Source organism: Oryctolagus cuniculus, chromosome 19, assembly GCF_964237555.1.
Source record: "Oryctolagus cuniculus chromosome 19, mOryCun1.1, whole genome shotgun sequence".
NCBI lineage: Eukaryota > Metazoa > Chordata > Mammalia > Lagomorpha > Leporidae > Oryctolagus > Oryctolagus cuniculus.
In genome coordinates this window covers 11,751,323-11,772,379 of record NC_091450.1, presented here as the reverse complement: position 1 = coordinate 11,772,379, position 21,057 = coordinate 11,751,323, and the positions used below count along the sequence as shown (strand labels likewise).

Below are 21,057 nucleotides of genomic sequence, written 5' to 3'. Positions count from 1 at the left end.
CGGGGCCTCGAGCCTTGTCTGGCTCTGGCACCACCATTGCTGCCCGCAGAATCAGGCCGGGGCATGGAGAGAAAGCATGGACAAGCCCTTCCTCCCAGGCAGAGGCAGCACAGTCCTCCTGGGAGTCCTCTCTCTCTCTCAAGCACTCAGAAGTAACCAAGAGCTGGAGAAAAAAAAAAAACTTGCTAAACTATTTCGGAATGCAAAAGAACGGGACCGAAAGAGCATTAAAACGATGGGAGCAGGGCAGGCATTTCGCCCAGGGGTGACGTCTGCTTGGTTCTCAGCTCTGGCTCCAGCTTCCTGCTAACGCACACCCTGGGAGGCAGCGGCTAACAGCTCAAGAACTTGGGTTCCTGTCAACCAAGGGGGAGACCCGGACTGAGTTCCCAGCTTCGGGTTTCAGCGTGGCCCAGTCCTGGCCATTGTGAGCACTGGGTGAGTGATCCGGCGGGTGGCTGCTCTCTCTGGTTGTCAGTCTGTGTGTTTGTCTGTCTGTCTCTCAAATAAATCATGAGTTAGTTAATTAATTTAAATAGAATTATGAGAGAGGAAGCCATAAGTCTAGGAGTCACTGGCCAGACTGGGCAGCCACCAGCAACTGCACTTGGTGCTGGTGGGAATCGAAAAGGGAACATGAGGAAATTTTCTATTGAACGAATGAACAGGGGAAATTATTTTTTACAAGAATTCAAGAAAATTCAAAAAACCAAGTTGCCCACCAAGGAATGAGTCAGGCTGATTTCAACCACCTCTTGGTAGCCACCGGACAAGGGGACCTGGTGCGTCAGAAAGGTTTGAACCCCTGGGTTCTCCAGCCACCCAGCCACGGCACAGTCCACAGCCAATGGCCACGGGGTGAGGAGCTGTCTCAGGAAGAAGCATGAATCGTGCTCCGCGTGCATCGAGGGCAGAGTCGCCCCGCCAAGGCTCTCCCTGGCTCCTTCTCCCAGCCCTGCTCACCGCCCCCGGCCACAGCAGCCTTCTCTCTGGTGCACCAAGCTGCTGAGGCAAAGCTTCGGCAGGGGCCATGCCCTCTGCTGGGACGCCTGTTCCTCACAAGGCTCGTGGCCAGCTTCCTCTCCCAGCTTCATGTCAACGTCTCCTCCTCGGAGAAGAACGGGTTTGCTTCCTTGTGTGCTAAACACACGCATGCACGCACACGCATGGCTACAACTGGAAGCCCCCTGAGGGCTGGAGCCTGGTCACTCTCTCTTTGCCATGGTGTCCAGTGCCCAGCCTGGGGTCTGGCACAGAGACTGCCCTGTCCAAGGCAGCCATGACTGATAGAATGGAAGCAGAGAAGTGCACTCAGGGGCCCTGCCATGAGCCGTGGACCCAGCTCAGCACAGAATTCAGCTTCAAGTATTGTTACAGATATGAGTGAAAAAACAGAATTCCTAACCAACTCGGTTCCTCGTCATAGCAGGGAAGATGTTACATACACGTTTTTGCTCTCCTTAATTATTAGAGAAACAAAAGTTCAAGTAGTAAACACAGGGGCCGGAGACGTGGCACACTTGGTTAACCCTCCACCTGCAGTGCCAGCGTCCCCTATGGGCATCGGTTCTAGTCCTGGTTGCTCCTCTTGCAGTCCAGCTCTCTGCTATGGCCCGGGAGTGCAGTGGAGGATGGCCCAAGTGCTTGGGCCCTGCACCTGCATGGGAGACCAGGAGGAGGCACCTGGGTCCTGGCTTCGGATCGGCGCAACTCTTGCCTTTGTGGCCATTTGGGGAGTGAATCAACAGAAGGAAGACCTTTCTCTCTGTCTCTCTGTCTCTCTCACTGTCTGTAATTCTACCTGTCAAATAAATAAATAAATAATCTTTAAAAAAGTAGTAAAACAGAACTAACATAGGTACGCACATGTATGCTTTCAAAATCAGTAGTATGGAAAAATAATCAAGACCGAATCCATATATTAGATGATAAAAGACAAGAAAAATGGAAATGATTTAAGAATTGAGAGCACTCAAGAAGTGAGACCAAATGTACTGATTATATTAATTACCAGAATTTGCTAAGACCCTCAGATTGTACCAAAAGTAAACACACACACACACACACACACACACACGCAAAGACACAGAAAAGTTAAAATAAAAGGGCTAGTGAGAGACATATCAAGGGAACACAAACAGATGCAGAGACAGGAATATTAAAATACTGGAAAAAAAGAATTCAAAGCATTCACGGGGGGAAATAGTCATTTTATCTTGACAAAAGATAAAACCCACAGTTCCACAATGAAAATATAACTGTCATGAATCTTCCTGTGATGAATAACATAGCCTCGGACTTTACAAAAACAAAAACTCTGAGAAATACCAGGAAAGAAAGGAATGGATCCTGTTGAAGACAAAGACTTTGGCCTACCTCATTCAGTTTTTAGAAGATCAAGAGAGTAAAGATAAAGAAATAACAACAGAGAACCCTTAAAGAAGGCTACGTTTAAAGCTGCTTTCAAGTACACGCAGGGAATCTGCCTACTGGAAAAATAAAATATCTATCAAAAAACACCCATGAAGCAGAAATTGCATGGGCCTTCCTCTCCATCATTGAGCAAAATCAGAAATTAATGGGAGGATTTTAAATACAAGACAAAGCACGGGGAAAAAATTTTAAAGCTCTACTAAATTATTCTTGCATCCATGAAGCTACAAAATGGGAATTTCAGAACTTTTAGAAACAAAACGCAGACTTTTTAGGAAATCCAAGAAAGCATTGCATTTTAGTACTCACAGGATACGGCCAAAGTGGTTCTCAGAGGCACACTCATAGCATTAAGTGTACACATTTATATATTTGTTTTACAGTAACAACAAAGGCTTCCACTTAAAAACTTACAGCATTAACCAAAAAAAGCTCAGAAAAGTTGGTTAAAAGAAAATAAGAGCTTATCAGGAAATGCAAACATAACTGATAAATACTAGAATACTGATTCTTTAAGAAGGAAGTTGGGGAACAGGGAGGGAAGAGAGTGACAATAAACACAGCCATGTTGTCCAAGATCTGGACAGATAGTAAGCAAAGGAAGACGGATCGAATTCCGGGGCTGGAGCCCGAGGATGCGGAACCTCAGGACGGACCCCTTGGAAGGATCCCAAGCTGGGCTGCAGGTCGTTCAGGCCTCAGCTAAAAGGCCACCTGGTCAGCGCTTCCCCAACACCCGATTACAGGCCTGCCCTCAAAAGCTGCCTCGTGAGCCTGTCTCACGGCCCTGATCTCTACATGAAACCACTGAGCTATTACATATTGCCTGGAGAAGCAGAAAGACAGACAGAGACTTCCACTGATTTCACTCCCCCAAAAGCCCACAGCAGCCAGGGCTGGGCCGGGCCAAAGCCAGGAATCTGGAACACAATCAGGGTGGCGGGGCTCAAGGACTTTCGCCATCACCATTGCCCCCCAGGGCTGGCATTGGCGGGCAGCTGGAATCAGGGGCTGGAGCCGGGTTCTCCCAGTTGGAACCCAGCTGTCCTAACTCATGCCTTAGCCACTAAGCCGAATGCCCAGCCCAACTGGTTATGTTTCAACACATCTATTTTCTCTCTTTGCACTGGAAAATCAGCCCCTTGTGAGCAGGAGCCTGGCTTATCAGGTTCACCAAGTGCTCCTGGGTACCTAGCACACAGTAGAACTCAGAGAGTGTGAATGAATGAATGAAAACCAGAAGAGATGGGACAGCTTCCAAGAAATCTTAACAAGTAACCTCTTATCACAAAGGAGGGAAAAATCGTTAGAGATGAAAAAACCAACTTCCTGGAAAATAAAGTTTGGGACAACTCGGCGGCAGGTGAGGGTCCCCGTGCAGGAAACAGACCACACGTCTCACAGTGCTGCTCGACACTTGGAAGGGGCCATCTGCAGCCAGCTGCAGGAGTCCAAGCGGTATGCTGGTTGTGCAATGAATTGGCCCTCTCCCCTCACAAGTGTCCACCGGCTTCCAGAGCCCCTGGGTCCCACACATCAGTCTTGGCTGAAGTCCAATGCCTTCCAAGACGGTATCAATCACCGATAAATCCATTCTCACTGTTGTCCCTCCCCCAGCCCCGTGGGGACGCCGGGGTTGTGTCCTTTAGCCAAGCCAACATCAAATCCATGGTGGCCTCCGTAGGAGCTCAACAAACATGGGTGAGAGGCACAAGCGGATCAACCACCTTGTGTTTTTCTTCCTACTCTGGAACATAAGCACCACGGGATCACACACTTCCCCGTACTGAGCCTGCCATAATTCCTTCTACCTGCTCAGCGCCCCGCATGTAGTAGACACCCGTGGAAATGAATGAGGGTCGGAACAAGAAACTTCATGAAGACTTCCCTCCTGTGCGGCTTCAGCTGCTGATTCCCAGAAAACACGGGTCATGCTGGGGAGATGGGATGCGTGGTAAAACGCAAGGTCAAGGCCTTGTGAATCTTGAGGGACATCAGGATCAGCAGCTAGGAAGCAGGGCCGAGGGGAGGTGCCCCAGGTGCTGGCGCCTGAAGTGGGGGGCGGCTTTGAGGACAGGCTTCCCTGCAGACAACAAGGAGTTCGTGGTGGGGGGGGGGATTCTCAAAGTGTGGGCTGCCCGTCGCTGACCGGCTGCTGGTGGGGAGAGGTGCCACAAAAGGACAAAGCTGAGGAATGGAATAGACGTGGAGCTGCGGTTTTCAGGGGAGAACCTCACTCAGGAGGGAACATTTCAGCAGAGTGAGGGAGTGGAAATCTAGGGGAGGAGTTTCCGGCTAAAGGAACGCCAGTGCAAAGGCCCTGAGGCAGAAGCACGCCCAGGGAAGTTATGGGGGGGGGAAGCTATTGTAATCCATAAGCTGTACTTTGGAAATTTATGTTCATTAAATAAAATAAAATAAACAAACAAACAACAACAACAAAGAAGCATACCCAGTGGTATCTGAGCCAAGGCAAGAAGATGGTGGGGCGGGGGCAGGGGCGGGGGGAGCAGCATGGGCCCCGGATCATGCATGGGCAACCATGAGGCAGAGGACGGCAGCTTTGCAGCCACCTTTGCCCCCACCCAATTACTCAGCAGGCCATGGGGGACAAGTAGAAGCAGGGGGACCAGAGAGGGGGCTGCTGGGGTCCTCCAGACAAGCGATGGTGCTGGCTCCCAGCAGGGCAGCAGAAGGGATAGTGAGAAACAGCTGGACTCTGGATGAGTCCTGAGCACGAGGCACCAGGTTTGGCGGGACACAGTTATCTGTGCGGTCACCAGTCTGCCCGGCCCGCCGCTTTCCAGGCATGGGGAGAGGGTCTCCATGCCCAGGAAGCAACCCGAGGCCACAGAACTTGTTTGGGCCCATGGAATATGAGCAGGAGGGTCTGGACCACGTCTGGCCAAGAACTCAACCCCGTTTCCTGCCTCAACAGCCCAGGGAAACCCAGAGCCGGGGCCTCACAAGAAGACAGCATGAAACAGAGACCCCAGCTAACTGGCGATGGGCATTGGCAGGAGCAGCAAACAAACCCAGCAACCGGGACTTCTGGGATCTGCGAGGTGTGACACAGCACAACCAGCCGTGCTGGCTGGGGAGGGCAGAGGGGAGAGCACAGTTCGGGTGTCCCCCAAGGGCCGGTGGGGTCGGTCCCTACTGCAAGGCAGTAAGAGGGTGGAGGGGTGGGCATTGAGCAGAGAGGTTAAGAAGCCACCGGCGACGCCCACATCCCATCTCCAAGTCTGAGCCCCGGCTCTGTCCCTGACTCCAGCTTCCTGGTATTGCGCACTCTGGGAAGTAGCAAGTACTTGGGTCCCTGCCACTCATAGGAGAGACCTAGATGGGGTTTGCCACTCCTGGCTTTGGCCTTGGCTGTCCCAGGGACCCAGTGCAACCCGGGTCTCGCATGCTGTGGTTCCTGAGCATGTGAATGACTAATAAAAATCACACCCTTTTCCCAAATGTTGCTATGATTCTGTGCATTGTTGAATTAAGACTTTGCTGCTGTTGTGACTGGGGCCGTACATAGGGAACCAGGGAGCTGAGACAGCCTGAGCCTGCCACCTCCAAATCTGGTCCCCAGTCCCCTGCCCCCACCCTGTGCACAAGGGATAGGAACTGGAGGAGGGTGGCCGAGGAGATGGAGGGAGGGGGTGGGACCCTGCCTTCCCCACTTGCCCAGGTGGGGCTCAGCACCTACTTTGCAGGGGTCTCTGCCAGCCCAAGAGGTGAGGGAAGGCACCGTGTGTGCTCCTTCCCTGTCCCCGGACTACTCCAGGCTGCCCTCACTCCCCCTTCCCCAGCCCTCAAGTGTGTTATGCGTGTTCATGCACATGCATGTGCGTGTATGTGTGCTCACACGAGGGTCTGTCTCTGTACCTCCCTCCTTTTCTGTCTGCTTCTGTCTCTATCTCTGCCTCTCCCTCTGCCTGTGTCTCCCTTTGCCTTTACTCTGCCTCGCTCACCTCCCCCCCTTTCCTTACTTCCCTTACTCGCTCTCCCCCCATCTCAGCCTCTCTCTGCACTCCTATCTGATTCTGTGTGTCTCCCTCCCCTGTGTCTCTGTCTCCTTCTCACCCGGATTCCCTTGGGCCATCTCTGAGACACTGCTTGGAGGGTTGGGTTAAAGGGCCCAGGCTGCCACAGCCATTGCTGCTCCCAGGCCCCGCCCTTGCCCAGACCACAGCCTACGCAGCCTCCTCCCCCTTCACCTGCTTCCAGAGACTGAGCTTAGCCTCCCCAGCCTCCCCCTACTCCACCCCTCTCCCTGGGAGGGGGTGGTGCCTCCCACAGCTGAGCCACCCAAAAGCGAGATGCCTGGGCCCTGGGGCTGGGCCCACCCTCACACCTGGCCCACAGCAGCACCCGGCTGGGCTCCAAGGGCAGTTCAGAGTCACGGGATGAATTTCCGGAGTGCACGGACCTCTGGGGACGGAGACTACACTGTCATCTGTACAGTGTGTGTGCACTGGGTGTTGCACCTGCCTTCCAGGTAGAGCAGATGGGAAGCCCCGGGAGGCACGGGAGGAGCCACAGTCACCTGGCTCCCCATGAGGGACTGAGCGCCACAGGGCCTCTGACCACCAGGAGAGTTTTAGAAAACTCTCACCCGCTCAGTTCCCAATCACCGCTTCCACCAGCGTCCATACCCGACCACCCGATCCACAGGACCCCCAAGAATCTGCCAGGGCCTCCATGCAGGGGTCAGTGAGGGCCCTGCCCCCTTGCCTCTGGCCAGAGCCCAGGCTCACCCCTCCACGGCCCCAGAGGGTGTCTGCTCCAGTCTCACTGGCTCACGTCCTCAGTTTATTCCCAACGTCACAGTGAGCGCTTCTAAGCCACCACGCTCACTCCACAGAAGGACCAGAGATGGCCTGGAGTGGTGAGACCCTGGGACCAGCTCTCCACTGAGGGGTGTGCCACCTCCCGAGGGCCACTGTATGGGGGTCCCTGGGACACGGCAGCAGAGGAGCTCACCAAATCACTGTGCCTCGGGCTGCTAACTTGAGGCTGAGAGACACGAATGGCAAACACCCACCAGAACAAGCCCACCAGATCACTGCGGCCAACGGCCAGTGCCATGAGGAGACTGAGGGAGGAGGCCACAGCCCCAGCAGCTGCGCCAAGACCTGGGACCGAGAATTCCAAGCGAGCGATTAGTGAGAGCACCAGCCCTTGGGTGGGAAATGAGCCTGGCATGGCCCAAGAACTGCACGGAGGCCAGCATGGAGGAGGAGGGCAGCAGGTGGGAGCAGAAGAGAGCAGAGCGGTCGGCAGGTGCTAGATCAAGAAAGACCACCAGCAGGCCAGCGGGGGACCCTGGACAGAAGCCCATGCCAGCCAGCCCTGCCCACTCCATACCAGAACACAGGTGCCCGGGGCCTGGCTGTGCGTCAGGAACCCCTGGACAGCCAGCTGGAGATACAGATTCCCGGGTCTCCACCCAGACCCGCCAGGCAGAAGGTCCAAGGTCAAGGCCCCTGAACAAGTCCCCAGTATGATTCTGCAGCCAAGGCCAAAAGCTGAGCTTCTCACTGGAGTGGGTGCCAGTCATGGGCCTTCCAGAAACCGAGCCCAAAGAGCACTCGGGGACTACGTGTCATCTGTCACCACCGAGCCCACGGGACCCAGCAATCCAGAACCTCTGAACTTGAGCACGCCACCAGGGCTACCAGGAATTAGGCTGGCGTCGCAAACTCCTGCAGGTGCCTGATTTCTCCTTGGAGTGCCACAGGGAGGGGGCATCAGGTGCTCTTGTCTGCCCCTCTCCTGGGACCAGCCGCCTCCCCGCCCTCCACCCTGATCCCAAGTCATCGCAAATGCTTGAATGGCCCTGGTTCTTCACTCTCCCCCGGGGATCCACACCCTCACTGGTTAGACCTTGGCAGGACCTCCCACACGGAGGCGGGGCTCAGTCAAGTGACTTGCTTTGGCCAATGGGGTGTAAGCAAGCGGGACATAAGCAGAAGCTTGAACAGGTGTGGTGTGGCTGGCTCGGGCCTGTATATCACTGCGTCAGCCTGGTGGAGGGGAAGACAGGGTGCAGTGGCCTGCACAGCTCCAGCCAGCAGCCAGCAAACTCCACACAGCCCAGCCCAGCCCAGGCCAGCAGAAGTCACCAGGGATGGGGCCATAGCTAACTGCCACACACCTCTCTTCCATTCTCAGGCACTGGGGCCTGGATGAAGCCGGCCTCATTTGTCCCTGGGCTGGGAGTGTGACGAGGCCAGGCCAATCAGCCCATCGTAATCAGGGGAGGGGACTAGTTGGTCCAATGAGCACCAACCCCGGGACTTTTGTGTAAACCTCAGGGGGACTGCCCTTGTCCATGGAAGGTGCTAGAAGGGCAGGAGCTAATTTGTATGCTTTCAGGACGGGAGAGGACACTAACCCAGCAGAAAGCAGAGCCAAATCCCAGCCGTGTCGCTTGGTCCTGCCCTGCAACAGCCAAGGTATTGCTATTCTGAGGCTAGGAAGACAAGACATCAATGCAAGCCACCCCCTTGCTCCCACCCATCTCAGTGACCCAGCCAGCCATGGTCCAAATACACTAAATGGAAAATTCCAGAAATAAACGACCCATACGTTTTCATCCGTGCACCACTGCGACTTGTGTGCTGAAGTCTTGGCCACATGCTGCTCCATGCACACAGGATGTGAGCCTGCCTTGGGCATAGCGCATCCTCGCTGTATATGCTGTCTGCCCGTTAATCACTTAGGAGCCACCTGGGAGCACACGGCAGCTGTCACTGCATCATGGGGACTGCACACAGGATTCAGGTGCCCACAGTGGGTCGCAGGATGTGCATCCAGTAGATAAGCAGGGGACCAATGCACCCCTTTTGGCTGAGGTCCATTTCAATTGAGATTCTCTCATGTGCATGAGTCCTGGCGTCTTGACTGACAGGGCTGACTTCTTTTGGGGACAGCTGCCCAATCCATTGGCATCTCAAAATTCTGCTCCATCCATGGCTGGACTGGGCTATGCAGCCCTGCACCCCGCCCCCAGCCATGGCACTGAGCCACACTGACCTACCAGAGTCTCTGTCCAGGACGTGGCCCCACAGACGTGGAAGCTGAACCGTGTCTACACCTCTGTCCTGGAAGTGGCAAGCTGGCAGGAGCACGGCCTGTTCACCCCTCACAAGTGCCTGACTTGGGGCTGCAGACTGGGTTTCCTCTTTTATTTTTTAATTCAATTAGTTGCCAGAGGATAGAAATCAAGAGATTGCACATTTTTTAAAAAAAGAAATTGCACATAAACAACCTGGAATTTGGATCCAAATGGATGGTTTGGGGATGAGCATTTGTTTAAAAGATTAATTTATTTATTTGAAAGTCAGAGTTACACAGAGAGAGAAGGAGGGAGGGAGGAGAGAGAGAGAGAGAGAGAGAGAGAGAGAGAGAGAGAGGTCTTCCATCCATTGGTTCACTCCCCAGTTGGCCCAAATGGCTGGAGCTGCACAGATCTGAAGCCAGAAGCCAGGAGCTTCTTCCAGGTCTCCCGTGCAGGTGCAGGAGCCCAAGCCCTTGGGCCATCTTCCACTGTTTTTCCCAGGCCATAGCAGGGAGCTGGATCAGAAGTGGAGCCACCAGGTCTTGAACCGGTGCCCATATGGGATGCCGGCACTGTGGGCGGTGCTTTACCCACTATACCACAGCACCAGCACTGGGGATGAGCATTTGACACAAATGTAAACATGCTGCTAGCAATGCCCACATCCCATATTGCGGTGCCGGGTTTGAATGCCGACTGTTTCCGGTCCAGCTTCCTGATAATGCACACCCTGGGAGGCAGCAGGTGATGATGGCCCAAGTACTGGGGTCCCTGCCATCCCACCTACATGGAGGACTTGGATGGAGTTCTGGGCTCCTAGCTTCAGCCTGTCTACTGCATGCGTGTAAAGTAGCATCTCTCTCTCTCTCCCTCTCTCCCTCTCTCCCTCTCTCCATCTCCTCCCTTCTTAAAGAACATTTTTAAATAGATAGCCAGGCACCCCCAGGATCCCATCCTGCAATGATGACAGTCACCTGGGGTGGAACAGCAGCAGCCCAAGCTTCCCGCCCCTGCCCCGTCTGCATGTTCTGCTCTTAGGTCCCAGGCTGGCCCCTGGAGGAGAGCAGTTGGTGGCTCTGCCCTGGGGGGGGGGGGGCTGCCCCATCGACTCAGGCCTCCAGGAGCCCACAGAGCCCCGGATCTGACCTTTGAGGACTCGAGCAGCAGCACGGCCCTAATAAGCTCCCCTTGTGTTCTGATTTGGCACCACAGCTACTTCTGCTGCTTGGAAAGAAAAGAGCCCTCACCACCCCCATCCTGCCATAAGCACAGAGCCCAGAGCTCATGGCACCCCCTCCCCAGGTGGCTCTGCGTCTGGCACCCCAGAATTTACAGGGTGGGGTGAGTGTGAGGCCCTGCACCTGCTCACTGTGTCCCCCTAAAACACCTGTGCTCGGGGGAAAAGAAGAGGGTGAGGAGGGGAGAAGGAGGGTTGAGGAGCCATGGGGATGTCAGGCACAGAGCACAGAACGCGCGCCTCCCACTGCATGCAGAAGCCCCCAGAAGCTCCCCCCTGCCCCAAAGGCACCCCACCAGGATTCCCCAAAGCCCTGCTGAATTCCAGCTCCTCCTGGCATTGCCTGGAAGAGACCAAGGCCTGCCCTCTAGGAGCTATCACCCTAATGAGGGACAAACAGTGAGGACAAATGCATGCTGAGTAGTGGGAAGGCTGATACTGGAGCCCTGGGGAAGAGAAGGTAGGAGGAGGTGATGTTAAGATGTTACAGGGCTGGAGGTCACTGATCTGGACAGGGTGGTCCAGGAAGGCCTCAGTGAGGAGAGGACAACTAGGGGGCTGGCGCTGTGGTGTAGCAGGTTAAGCCTCCACTTGCAGCACCAGCATCCCATATGAGCACTGGTTCGAGTCCTGGCTGCTCCTCTTCTGATGCAGCTCCCTGCTAATGCTCCTGGGAAAGCAGTGGATGGCCCAAGTCCTTGGGCCCCTGCACCCGCGTGGGAGACCCGGAAGAAGCTCCTGGCTCCTGGCTCCTGGCTTTGGATTGGCAGCGCAGCTACGGTCATTGCAGCCAACTGGGGAGTGAACGAGCGGATGGAAGACCTCTCTCCCTATCTCTGAGCAGAGTGCAGAGCAGATCTGGGTTGGAGAGAACAGGATCCTGCTGGCTACTGCTTGGAGAGGTTGCTGTCCTGGAGCAGGAGAGAGGGGCCAGGGCTCGGAGGACCTGCTCAGGCGGGGCTGGCTTCCGCAAGAGAAGCTTATGGGCTGCCCAGTAGGTCCGCTGCAGGGTGCCTGCAGAGATGGGGGATGGGGGATGAGTGTGACCAGAGAAGCCAGGGTGCCCGGGACGGGCTATGGACTTCCTACAGGAGGCACCTGGGCCCAGTACAGACAGATTTCAAGATGGCCCCAAGAAAAGCCATAAATCACGAAATATCTCGAGTTTCAAATGCTGGCCACTTTTCCCCGAACACTGGGAACACTGCAGGCCAAACCAGAGAGGCAGGCAGCCCAGACCTGCACCAACGGCTGCTGGCTGGCTGCTTTCGGCACGGGGTCAGAGGGTAGCAAGCGCCGTGTACTGAGGGTGCATGAGCAGAGCGCACACCAGGCCCAGGCCATCCGGCTTAACCCAGGGATACAATCAGGAGGCCTTGGGCCCCAGTCAGAGAGGGTGGACCCCCACCCAAGGCCACACAGCAGGTGAGTGGCAAGTGGTGGTGTGGGGATTGGAAACAGGACGACCTGGCTCCAAAGCCTGGGGACACCAGGACAGAACTAGGTCACCTCTGCCACCCAGACGGGAGCAGAATAAGACCCTTATTTCACACATGAGGAAAGAAAAGATGACACAGAGAGAGGAGAGGACAGTATCCTAGCACGGGGCTGGACTTGAACCTGGAGCTCGTGACTCGCTGTGCAGTGCTCTTCCCAACAAAGCTCATCAGAGAACCCAGGGGCTGCAAACAGAGGGCTGTGGTGATGGACTGCATGGGGGCAGCACTGCAGGCAGAGCCAGGCCCCGGAGCCTGCTGTCCGAACGCACAGCCCAGCTCGGCCGCTCACTAGTGTGTTAGCTGGGGCAAGCTGCTCAGCACCCTGCACTGTTTCCTCATCTGGAAAATGGGTGTAACCATGGCACCTCCCTCACAGAGCTGAGAGGAAGAAACGCTTGGGAAGGACTTAAAGAACTACCTCTCTGGGCCTGCACTGTGGCATAAGGGGTAAAGCCACCACCTGCTGTGCTGGCATCCCATATGGATGCCAGTCCAAGTTCCGGCTGCTCCTCTTCCAATCCAGCTCTCTGCTATGGCCTGGGAAAGCAGTAGAAGATGGCCCAAGTCCTTGGGCCTCTGCACCCGCATGGGAGACCTGGAAGAAGCTCCTGGCTCCTGGCTTTGGATCGGCCCATCTCCAGCCATTGCAGCCATAAGAGGAGTAAACCAATGGATGGAAGACACCTCTCTTTCTCTCTCCCTCTTTCTATCTGCTTTTGCCTTTCAAATAAATAAATTAAATATTTTTTTAAAAAAAAGAAGTACCTTTTTTTAGATTTATTTTACTTTTTTGAAAGGCGGAGTGGGGGGCGGAACTTGCATCCGCTGATTCACTCCCCCAGATGGCTGTAACAGCCAGGTTTGAGCCAGGCAGGCCAAAGTTAGGAGCCAGGAACTCCATCTGCATCTCCCTGGGCAGGGGCCCATGCACTTGGGCCATCTTCCACTGCTTTCCCAGGCACATTAGGAGGGAGCTGGATCGGAAACAGAGCAGCTGGGACTTGGACCAGCACCCATGTGGGATGCCGGCATCTCAGGCAGCAGCTTAACCCACTGCACCACAGCACCAGCCCCAGAAAAATCCCTTTGAAAGTCCTAATGCGGACCCAGCAGGTGCTCCTAACACAGAGCCCGCCTGGTATGTTATCAGGATCTTCCCAAGCACCAGGAATCTCCTGGGTGGGGTATGCGTGGGTCCTCAGACTCCTGAAATATAACAATGTACCTTAGGGGACTGGCAGGATAGCTCAGATTTTCTGCAGAAAAGCAGGGAAAGAAAGAAAAATGTGGGGTGATGAGCTGGCGGTCTCCGCCTCCCAGGGTGTGCACAAGAAGGGAAGGGGTCACCCCATCACCCCCTGCCTCCCTGAGCCTCGTAAGAAGAAACCTCCCCCTTAGAGGGAAGAACTGCACACCGAGAGCAACGGCAGGAACCACAGACAGCATTTGTCCCACAAATGTTCACTGAGTACCTACTATGTGCCTGGATTCTAAGCACTGGGGAGCCAGCGGCAAATAACACAGACAAAAATCCCCCCCTGCCTCCCTGGGCAACACAACAAAACAAGTGATGTGGAGGGAAGGCCATGGGGCTAAGTGCTGGACAAAAAAAAAAAAAAAAAAAAAAAAAAAGCAGGAAACCTGGGTGGGGGTGGGGAGGTGTTTGACTCAGGTGGTCCGAGAGAGCTAAACACAGATGAAAAGAAATGGCAGGAGACGGGTTTGGGTGCATCTAGGGGAAACAGCCAGTGCCAAGGCCCTGAGGTCAGCATGTGCCTGGTGTGCTCCTGGAGCCCAGTGTGGCAGAAGTGTGGGGACCAAGGGAGCAGCAGGAGAGGAGTTCAGTGGGGTGACGTGGCCAGGGAAGGCTGAAGAATTCCCTAGTAGGATCTTGGCTATCATGCTGAGTGCCAGGAGGGTCACGGGGGAAGGGCATTTAGCCTGGTGACTACGATGCCTCGGGTACCACCACAGCGTGCCTGGGCTCAGTTCCCAGCGCCAGCTCCTGACTCCAGCTTCCCGCTAATGCAGAGCCCGGGAGGCAGCAGCGATGGCTCAAGTAGTAGGGCCTCTGAACACACACAGAAAACCTGGCTGAAGCTCCCAACTCCCAGCTCCGACCCAGCCCAGCCCCAACTGCCGTGGGCATCTCGGGAGTAACTCAGCCTCTTTCCTAATAAATGAAAAATGATTTTAAAAAGGATAGGTCCTGGCCAGCGCTGCGGTTCACTAGGCTAATCCTCCGCCTTGCGGCGCCGGCACACCAGGTTCTAGTCCTGGTCGGGGCGCCGGATTCTGCCCCGGTTGCCCCTCTTCCAGGCCAGCTCTCTGCTGTGGCCAGGGAGTGCAGTGGAGGATGGCCCAAGTGCTTGGGCCCTGCACCCCATGGGAGACCAGGATAAGTACCTGGCTCCTGCCATTGGATCAGCACGGTGCGCCGGCCGCAGCGCACCGGCCGCGCCGGCCATTGGAGGGTGAACCAACGGCAAAGGAAGACCTTTCTCTCTGTCTCTCTCTCTCTCACTGTCCATTCTGCCTATAAAAAAAAAAAAAAAAAAAAAGATAGGTCCTGACAATGACTGGGCTGGGGCGGGGCAGGGAGAGCAGAGGCAGAGGGGCCACGGCCGGTGCCCCAGAGAGATGTGGGTGGCCGCAGGTGGCTCCCAAGAGTGGCGGGTGAGCTGCACGGACACAGCCAGGGGCCTCGGCACTCCCGGCACTGTCTCCCTGCATCCTCACACCCTGAGCAGGTGCTGGCTGCCTCATCCCCAGCTACAGAGCAGCAAACTGAGGTTGTGTCGGGAGCCACACGGCCATCAGGAGGCAGATCCCCCACCAAGGACATCCATCTGCCCATCCTCCAAGACAGAGAGGGGTTCCAACCAGCAGCCAAACGCACCTTTCCCACTGCTCTGCCGGGCACGCTGGCTCCCAGTCCACAGAAGCTATCTGGCCTGGCTGCCCACACCCACCCGCCACCATCTCTCTGCAACCCCACCTCCCTCAGTCCGCCGGGCCTCAGCTCTGCTAACCCCTAGCACACCGGCCTATGCCCACAGCCAGATCCTCACGAGCACCTAAAGCAGAAGAGAAAGCCAGCGTGTGCCCATGGCCAGGGTAAGTCTGCATGGGCCGAGGCCACGCCCCCCGCTGTTCCTGCAAGGACCCAGGGTTCCCACTCGGGTGGAAAGAGAAAAGATCTCTTTGTGCCCGGGCTGGTGAAAGTGCGTCTGTTTAGAGCAGACTGCAAAGGGGGGTGATCAGACTTGGCTGCGGCTGCCCCCAGGGGAGGAGAGAGGTTTTGGGGAAGCACAGAGAGGAAGCACCCAGAGCAGCTGCTGCTCCCCGAGAGGTGAGGCTATCTGGGTGACGTTTGCAGGGACAGGGGAGGAGGGGGCCGCTTTGCTCGGTGTTTGGCGGAGTTGGGGGGGGGGAGGAGAGCAAGTCTGCCCTTGACGTTCGGGATCAGGGGAGGGAGCAGAAGGCAGGATTTTGCTCAGGGGTTCTGGGGGGAGTATTTTTTTCCTCTTGGAGGAAAAAAAATAAAACAAAATGATTACAGAACCCAGAAGAAAGGTTGTCATGGCAACAAAAGTTTGCGGCCAGGTACTTGCCGATGTCGTTTTCAGGACCACAGCCGTGGGGGAGGAGAAGGTGAGAGGGGTAATGGGGTGTCAGCAGCACAGCCCTGCCCCCCCCCACTGGTTCACACCTGCCCCGCCCCGCCCCCCCACGTTGGTTCACACCTGCCCAGCCCCGCCCCCCCAGCACCTGCTCACACACCCCTGGCCCCACCCCCATGCTGGTTCACACCTGCCCAGCCCCGCCCACACCTGCCCCTTTCTCACTGACAAGCAGCTGATAACTATCACCCAAGTTCCCAGGAAGGAGTGCAGTGATTTTCTTCAAGAGCTGATCTCTCACCAACACTGGCCAAGAGAAAACTCTGGATTTGTTTTACTTACTTAACAAACCCACAATTCATGTTCCTACTTAACACAGGGCTGGGGGTGAGGGTCTTCTCCTTTCTCCAGCCTTCCCCTCCCCCACCGCACCCTTGTCGCCCCCCCATCCCTTCCCTCCCATGTCTTTCCATACCCTCACGCACACACACCCCAACACTCCTCACAAAACCATTCTGGCCAAAACCTCTCTGAGCCTGATATGCGCTCCCCCCTAGAAAAGTCCCCCCCCCCCCGAAGTGCCTGTCTCAAATGCGGTGGCCAGGATGTAACAAGACTTGACATAGAGGCAGGCAGGAAATTGTTACAGGGCCTGGGAAGCCCTGTTCCATGAAAGCCAGCACTGCGTTTAAGTGTGCTTCAATTAGTAAGGTCCTCCTCTTAAATAAATAAATAAATAAATATCCCAGGTCAAGCCTTAGTGTACTGCAAGGAAACACTCATAAACACTGGGGTCATGACCCTCAGGGAGCGGTCACGAGACACCCGGAAGGCCGGGGAGGCTCAGCCGAGACATCCCCACAGGGCTGCGAGCAGGTGCGCGTGGGGGCTCTGTGCAAAGGACGTGCCTGCGCGTCGCAGACGGGGGTGTCCTGGGAGCAGGGTCTCCTGAACCCTGGAAACATCACCGTGAACTTGCAGGACAGGCTGTGGAGACCACCACCCCGAAGGATGTCCATGTCTGTCCCAGCCAGGTGTTAACCAGGCTTCTGCGTGGGAGGTGAGGGTCGGGCGGATTTGGGCCAAGACACCTTCTGGGGGCTCTTTAAGTATGTGTGCTTATTATTGCACTCCAAATTCAAACTGTCGGCCCCGGGTGCACACCAGCAGCGAGTTGGATGTGGAGAAGCCAGTCAGGGGCAGGGCGCCACTCAAATGCCCGCGCCTCTGACTCACGGCAGGCCTGGCTCAGACGGACACTTGGAAAACTTTGTCCCAGGGATCGCCCACCCCCAGGTGAGAGAGAGAGAGATCCAGCGAGCAGGCGACGCCCCGGGACATCCCCGCCGCATTGTCTTAAGGCCACACCCCAGCACAGATCCTGCAAATACTCAATGAAGACCTATTACGTGCGAGACACTCTCCAGAGATGGGAAATGAAGCCATCAACCAGAACCACCCAGGCCAGCTCTCACCAAGTGACATTGGGGAGGGCGAAGGAGGGCAAAGTCAGGTGTGGGGGAGAGGCAGGTGGTGCCCAGTGTGATGAGGGAGAGACAGGCAGTGCAGAGACCCAAAGACCAAAAGGCCCTGCCTGCCAAGGCGCGTTTGCAGGGGGGCGCCAGGCCTCACAGTCTTGTCCAGAGCCCCCTGTGAGGTCAGAAGATGGGTGGGAGGGTCCCGCTGGGGCTGAGGAGGAGCCGGCCAGGCAAAGAGGTGAGCCAGGGTTTCGGTGGCTTCATTTTACACCTCTGCCCCTTCCTCGACGCGCGCGCGTGCACACATGTCCTTTAAACCAGTTAGGCTACTGGTTCACGCAGGGCAAAGCAGGGACCAGCGTCCACTCCCCCCTCTCCCCTGGAGTGCCCACGGAGCAGCCAGCACATGCCAAGAGCCATGCATGCACGCTCCCCCGTTAACCTTGGGCAAAGGGGCTAATGCACTCACAAGGGGGTCCCACAGCCGGCCCCTGAGCAACAACATCCCCACCGCCCTGGTCCTGCGGGCCAGCACCACATGCTGTCTCTCTGGCCCCAGCAGCCGTCAGAGGCGGCTGTCCCCTGGGCCTCCCCACCAACCTGGGGGACAGCGACTCCAGCCCCGGCAATCGGCAGAGGGCAGAGGAAGGGGCAGCAAGCCCCCTTCTGAGCCCCTGAGCTGCCCCACAGCCCCGTGCGCGCGAAGCCAAGCCTCCCGGACTCGGAGTTCCCCGCACGCCCCTTCCCCGCCGAGGGGCCAGGACGCCAAGGCAGGAGGGACCCCCGCGGGACTCCCCCACTCCACCCCCGGCTGCCGCGTCCTGAGCTTCCCCAGCTCCGTCTGGGAGGCTTCTGCGGGCTGGAGTTGAGGGGCTGAGGAGCCCCCGGGGCTCGGGGCTCCCCGCCCCCCACCCCCACCAAGGCGAGACAGGGCAGGTGCTCCTGGACACCGAGCGCCCCACGGAAAGGACGAGGAGCTGGCGGGCGCCGGGCTGAGTGCGGGCGCGGCCAGGAGCGCGCGCGCTCCGATCCGCCGCTGAGGTGGGCACCGGGAGCCGCGCCCCCTGAGGCTCGCCCGCGTCCCCACAGCCGCCCGGGGGTTCGCCTTGGGGTGGGGGCGGCGGGACGTCCCGCACGCCCCACGTCGCGGTCTCGGACCTTCCCCTCGCGCGCCCCCGCCCGCCGCCGGCGTCCCCAACCCCGCGAGCGCCGACCCCAGTCGCGGCATCGGCGGCGGCGGCGCGGGGGGCCCCTGCCCTGCCGGGAGCTGAGGGAGCCGCCGGGGCCGCGCAGCCCGGGAGCCGGAGCCCGAGAGCCCAGCCCGCCGCGGCGGCGCCGCCGCTCACTCACCGCGTCCGCCGAGCTGCTCCTCGCACGAGTACCAGATGCCGGTGTGGAAATTCCTCAGGAGAAAGCGGTCGTCGCCCGTCTCCCAGCTGTAGAGCGCGCCGCCCGGGGGGCCGGGGCCGGGGCCGGCGGCGGGGGCGGCCGTGGCGTTGGCCGTGGCGTTGGCGCCCGAGTTGGGGCAGTTGGCGCTCCCGCCCTGGCCGCAGCCGGGCTTGGGCACCCGCTGCGTGCCCTGGCACCAGTGCGTCGTGAGGAAGGCGGTGGTGGCGAAGAGCAGCGCCAGCAGGTTCAGGGCCACGGCCAGGAGCGCTCGGCCGCGGCGGCTCGTCTTCATGCCGCCCGCGCCGCCGGGACCGCGCCGCCGGGCAGCTCCGCGCGCGAAGTTGGCAGCTGGCGCCCCGCGTCAGCGGCCGCTGCCCGCCGCGCCGCGGGGCTCGGGCGCCTGCGATCGGCGGCGGCGGCGGCGGACGCGGCGCGGGCCCATGCCCTCCCCCGCCAGCCCACCCCGGGCGGGGGCGCGGCGGACGCGGGGGGTGCGGCGGGCTCTGGGGGCGCCGGGACGGGAGGAGGGTGGCGGGGAGGAGGGAGGCGGGCGCGGCGCACGAGGAGCGGCTCCGGCGCGCCCGGAGCCCGGAGCGCGAGTGCACCTCGGCGAGGAGCCTCTGGCGCCTGGCAGCGGCCGCAGCGCAGGGACGCGCGCCCCTCCGTGGGGAGACACCTGCAGGCGGCCCGCGACACTGTTCCGGCGCCCGCCCGCCCGCACGAGAAAGAGAGGGCGCCCCTCGCCGGGCGCGGGCGGGGGACTGGCAGAGGAGGGGACGCCCCCGACAGGGACCCCCGCACCGGAGCGCGGAGTCGGAGGAGCTCAGAGTATCCCAGGCTAGCTGGGAAGGGGCGCGCCGAGGGCGGGGAGGAGGCGGCGCACACCAGAAACACGGGCAGATCCTGCTGAGGCTCCCCAGCCGACGAGGGGCGTGGGCCAGCAGCACCCTCCCCGTACAAGAGGCGCAGTCAGGGTCCCCAGAAACTTCCCCAGGGGGTGTGAACCACAGGGCTTCCCCCACGGGCAGGAGCTGGGAGGCCGGCCCGAAAGGGACTGGGGCTGCAGAAGGGGCTCTAGGAGGATGGCATAGTTGTGGTTTGGAAGAGGTACCCACCCCCAGCTTCTAGGAAGAGCTCCCCCTCCCAAGGTCGAACAGCCCGCCTGTCAGCTCCCGGTCAGAGCTTGGAACAGCAGCAAGGTGCCCCATACCCGGTGCTAGGCGTTGGGAGTAACAGCCAGAACTTCTCCCTGCAGGCTGTGCCCCACCCCCTCAACCCCCACAGCACGACCCAAGGGGTCCTGTTCCTCACCAGTACGAGGGCTGGCCACCTGGAATCATCAAGGCAGCCACAGGAGCAGAGTTCTCTAGCACGCTGACCTAGGCTTGACCAGCTGTGTGGCTTTGAACAAGTCACTTGCCCTCTCTGAGCCCGAGTTTCCATGTCTGAAAGCCAGGCAGGAATTTACTTCACAGGGACATCACCTTGGTCTATTCTGGTGAGATCATGTCTATCAACAGCGTTTTGTACACAGTAGGCACTCAATAAATGCCTGCCCCCATCAGTAACGTCTGAACCAACTCAGACGTGAGGAACCTTGGGTTGGCCCCCCGTGGGCACCCTCGCCCCTGCTTCTGCTCTCAGGCGAACGAGCCGGGTTCCCTGAATGCGCCTCCCACCACACAGCCCACGGGGCTCAGATGCCCAGGGCGTGCAACCATTAATTGCATGCTGATTGCAAGAGCTCATTTGAATTCTGCCCAGGCTGAGAATTGCTCCAGCAATCCCTGGCTTGCCGAGTGGCGGGCCTCGCAGGCTTCAAGGTTATGGATTAGGAGTTGCCTTACTGCCGTGGGTGGGTTTGTGTGTGCAGTCGGCGGCGGCTGCTGTGTAGCCAGAAGGCAGGTGAGGGTAGGGCACCATGGGCCCTGTGCTTGTGGGAGGAGCCAGCATGAAGGATAGTGTGGGTCCCCCACCCCTGCTTTTCAGAGTCCTTTTGGGGGGGCCCGGGATAAAGAATCCCCAGGTGTTCTGAGTGAGGGCCTCCATGCAGTCACGGTGATGGTGAGAGAACTGGCTGTCAGGTAAGATGCATTTTGACTAAGCTGCTACAAGGAAGGAAGGCAGCATTTTGAAAGATCAGCCCCGCGGGTTAAGCCGCTGCCTGCAGTGCTGGCATCCCATATGGGTGCAGGTTCGAGTCCCGGCTGCTCCACTTCTGATCCAGCTCCCTGATAATGCACTTGGGAAAGCAGCAGAAGACGGCATGAGTGTTTGGGCCCCTGCACCCATGTGGGAGAGACCTGGAAGAAGCTCCTGGCTCCTGGCTTTTCTGGCT

General features: G+C 58.0%; 1 protein-coding gene across 2 annotated transcripts in view; it reads right to left on the bottom strand.

Moving 5' to 3' along the window:
• Positions 1–19,577, bottom strand: part of GSG1L (GSG1 like) — a 184,171-nt gene extending 164,594 nt beyond the window's left edge. Inside the window, exon 1 of one of the 2 annotated variants that reach the window (XM_051847559.2) lies at positions 18,681–19,577. In XM_051847559.2, coding sequence (XP_051703519.2) covers positions 18,681–19,011 — 331 coding nt within the window. In that variant the 5' untranslated portion in view covers positions 19,012–19,577. The remainder of the gene's footprint in view (positions 1–18,680) is intronic. The other variant, XM_051847558.2, reaches the window with a different exon arrangement.
• Positions 19,578–21,057: the final 1,480 nt, after the last annotated feature.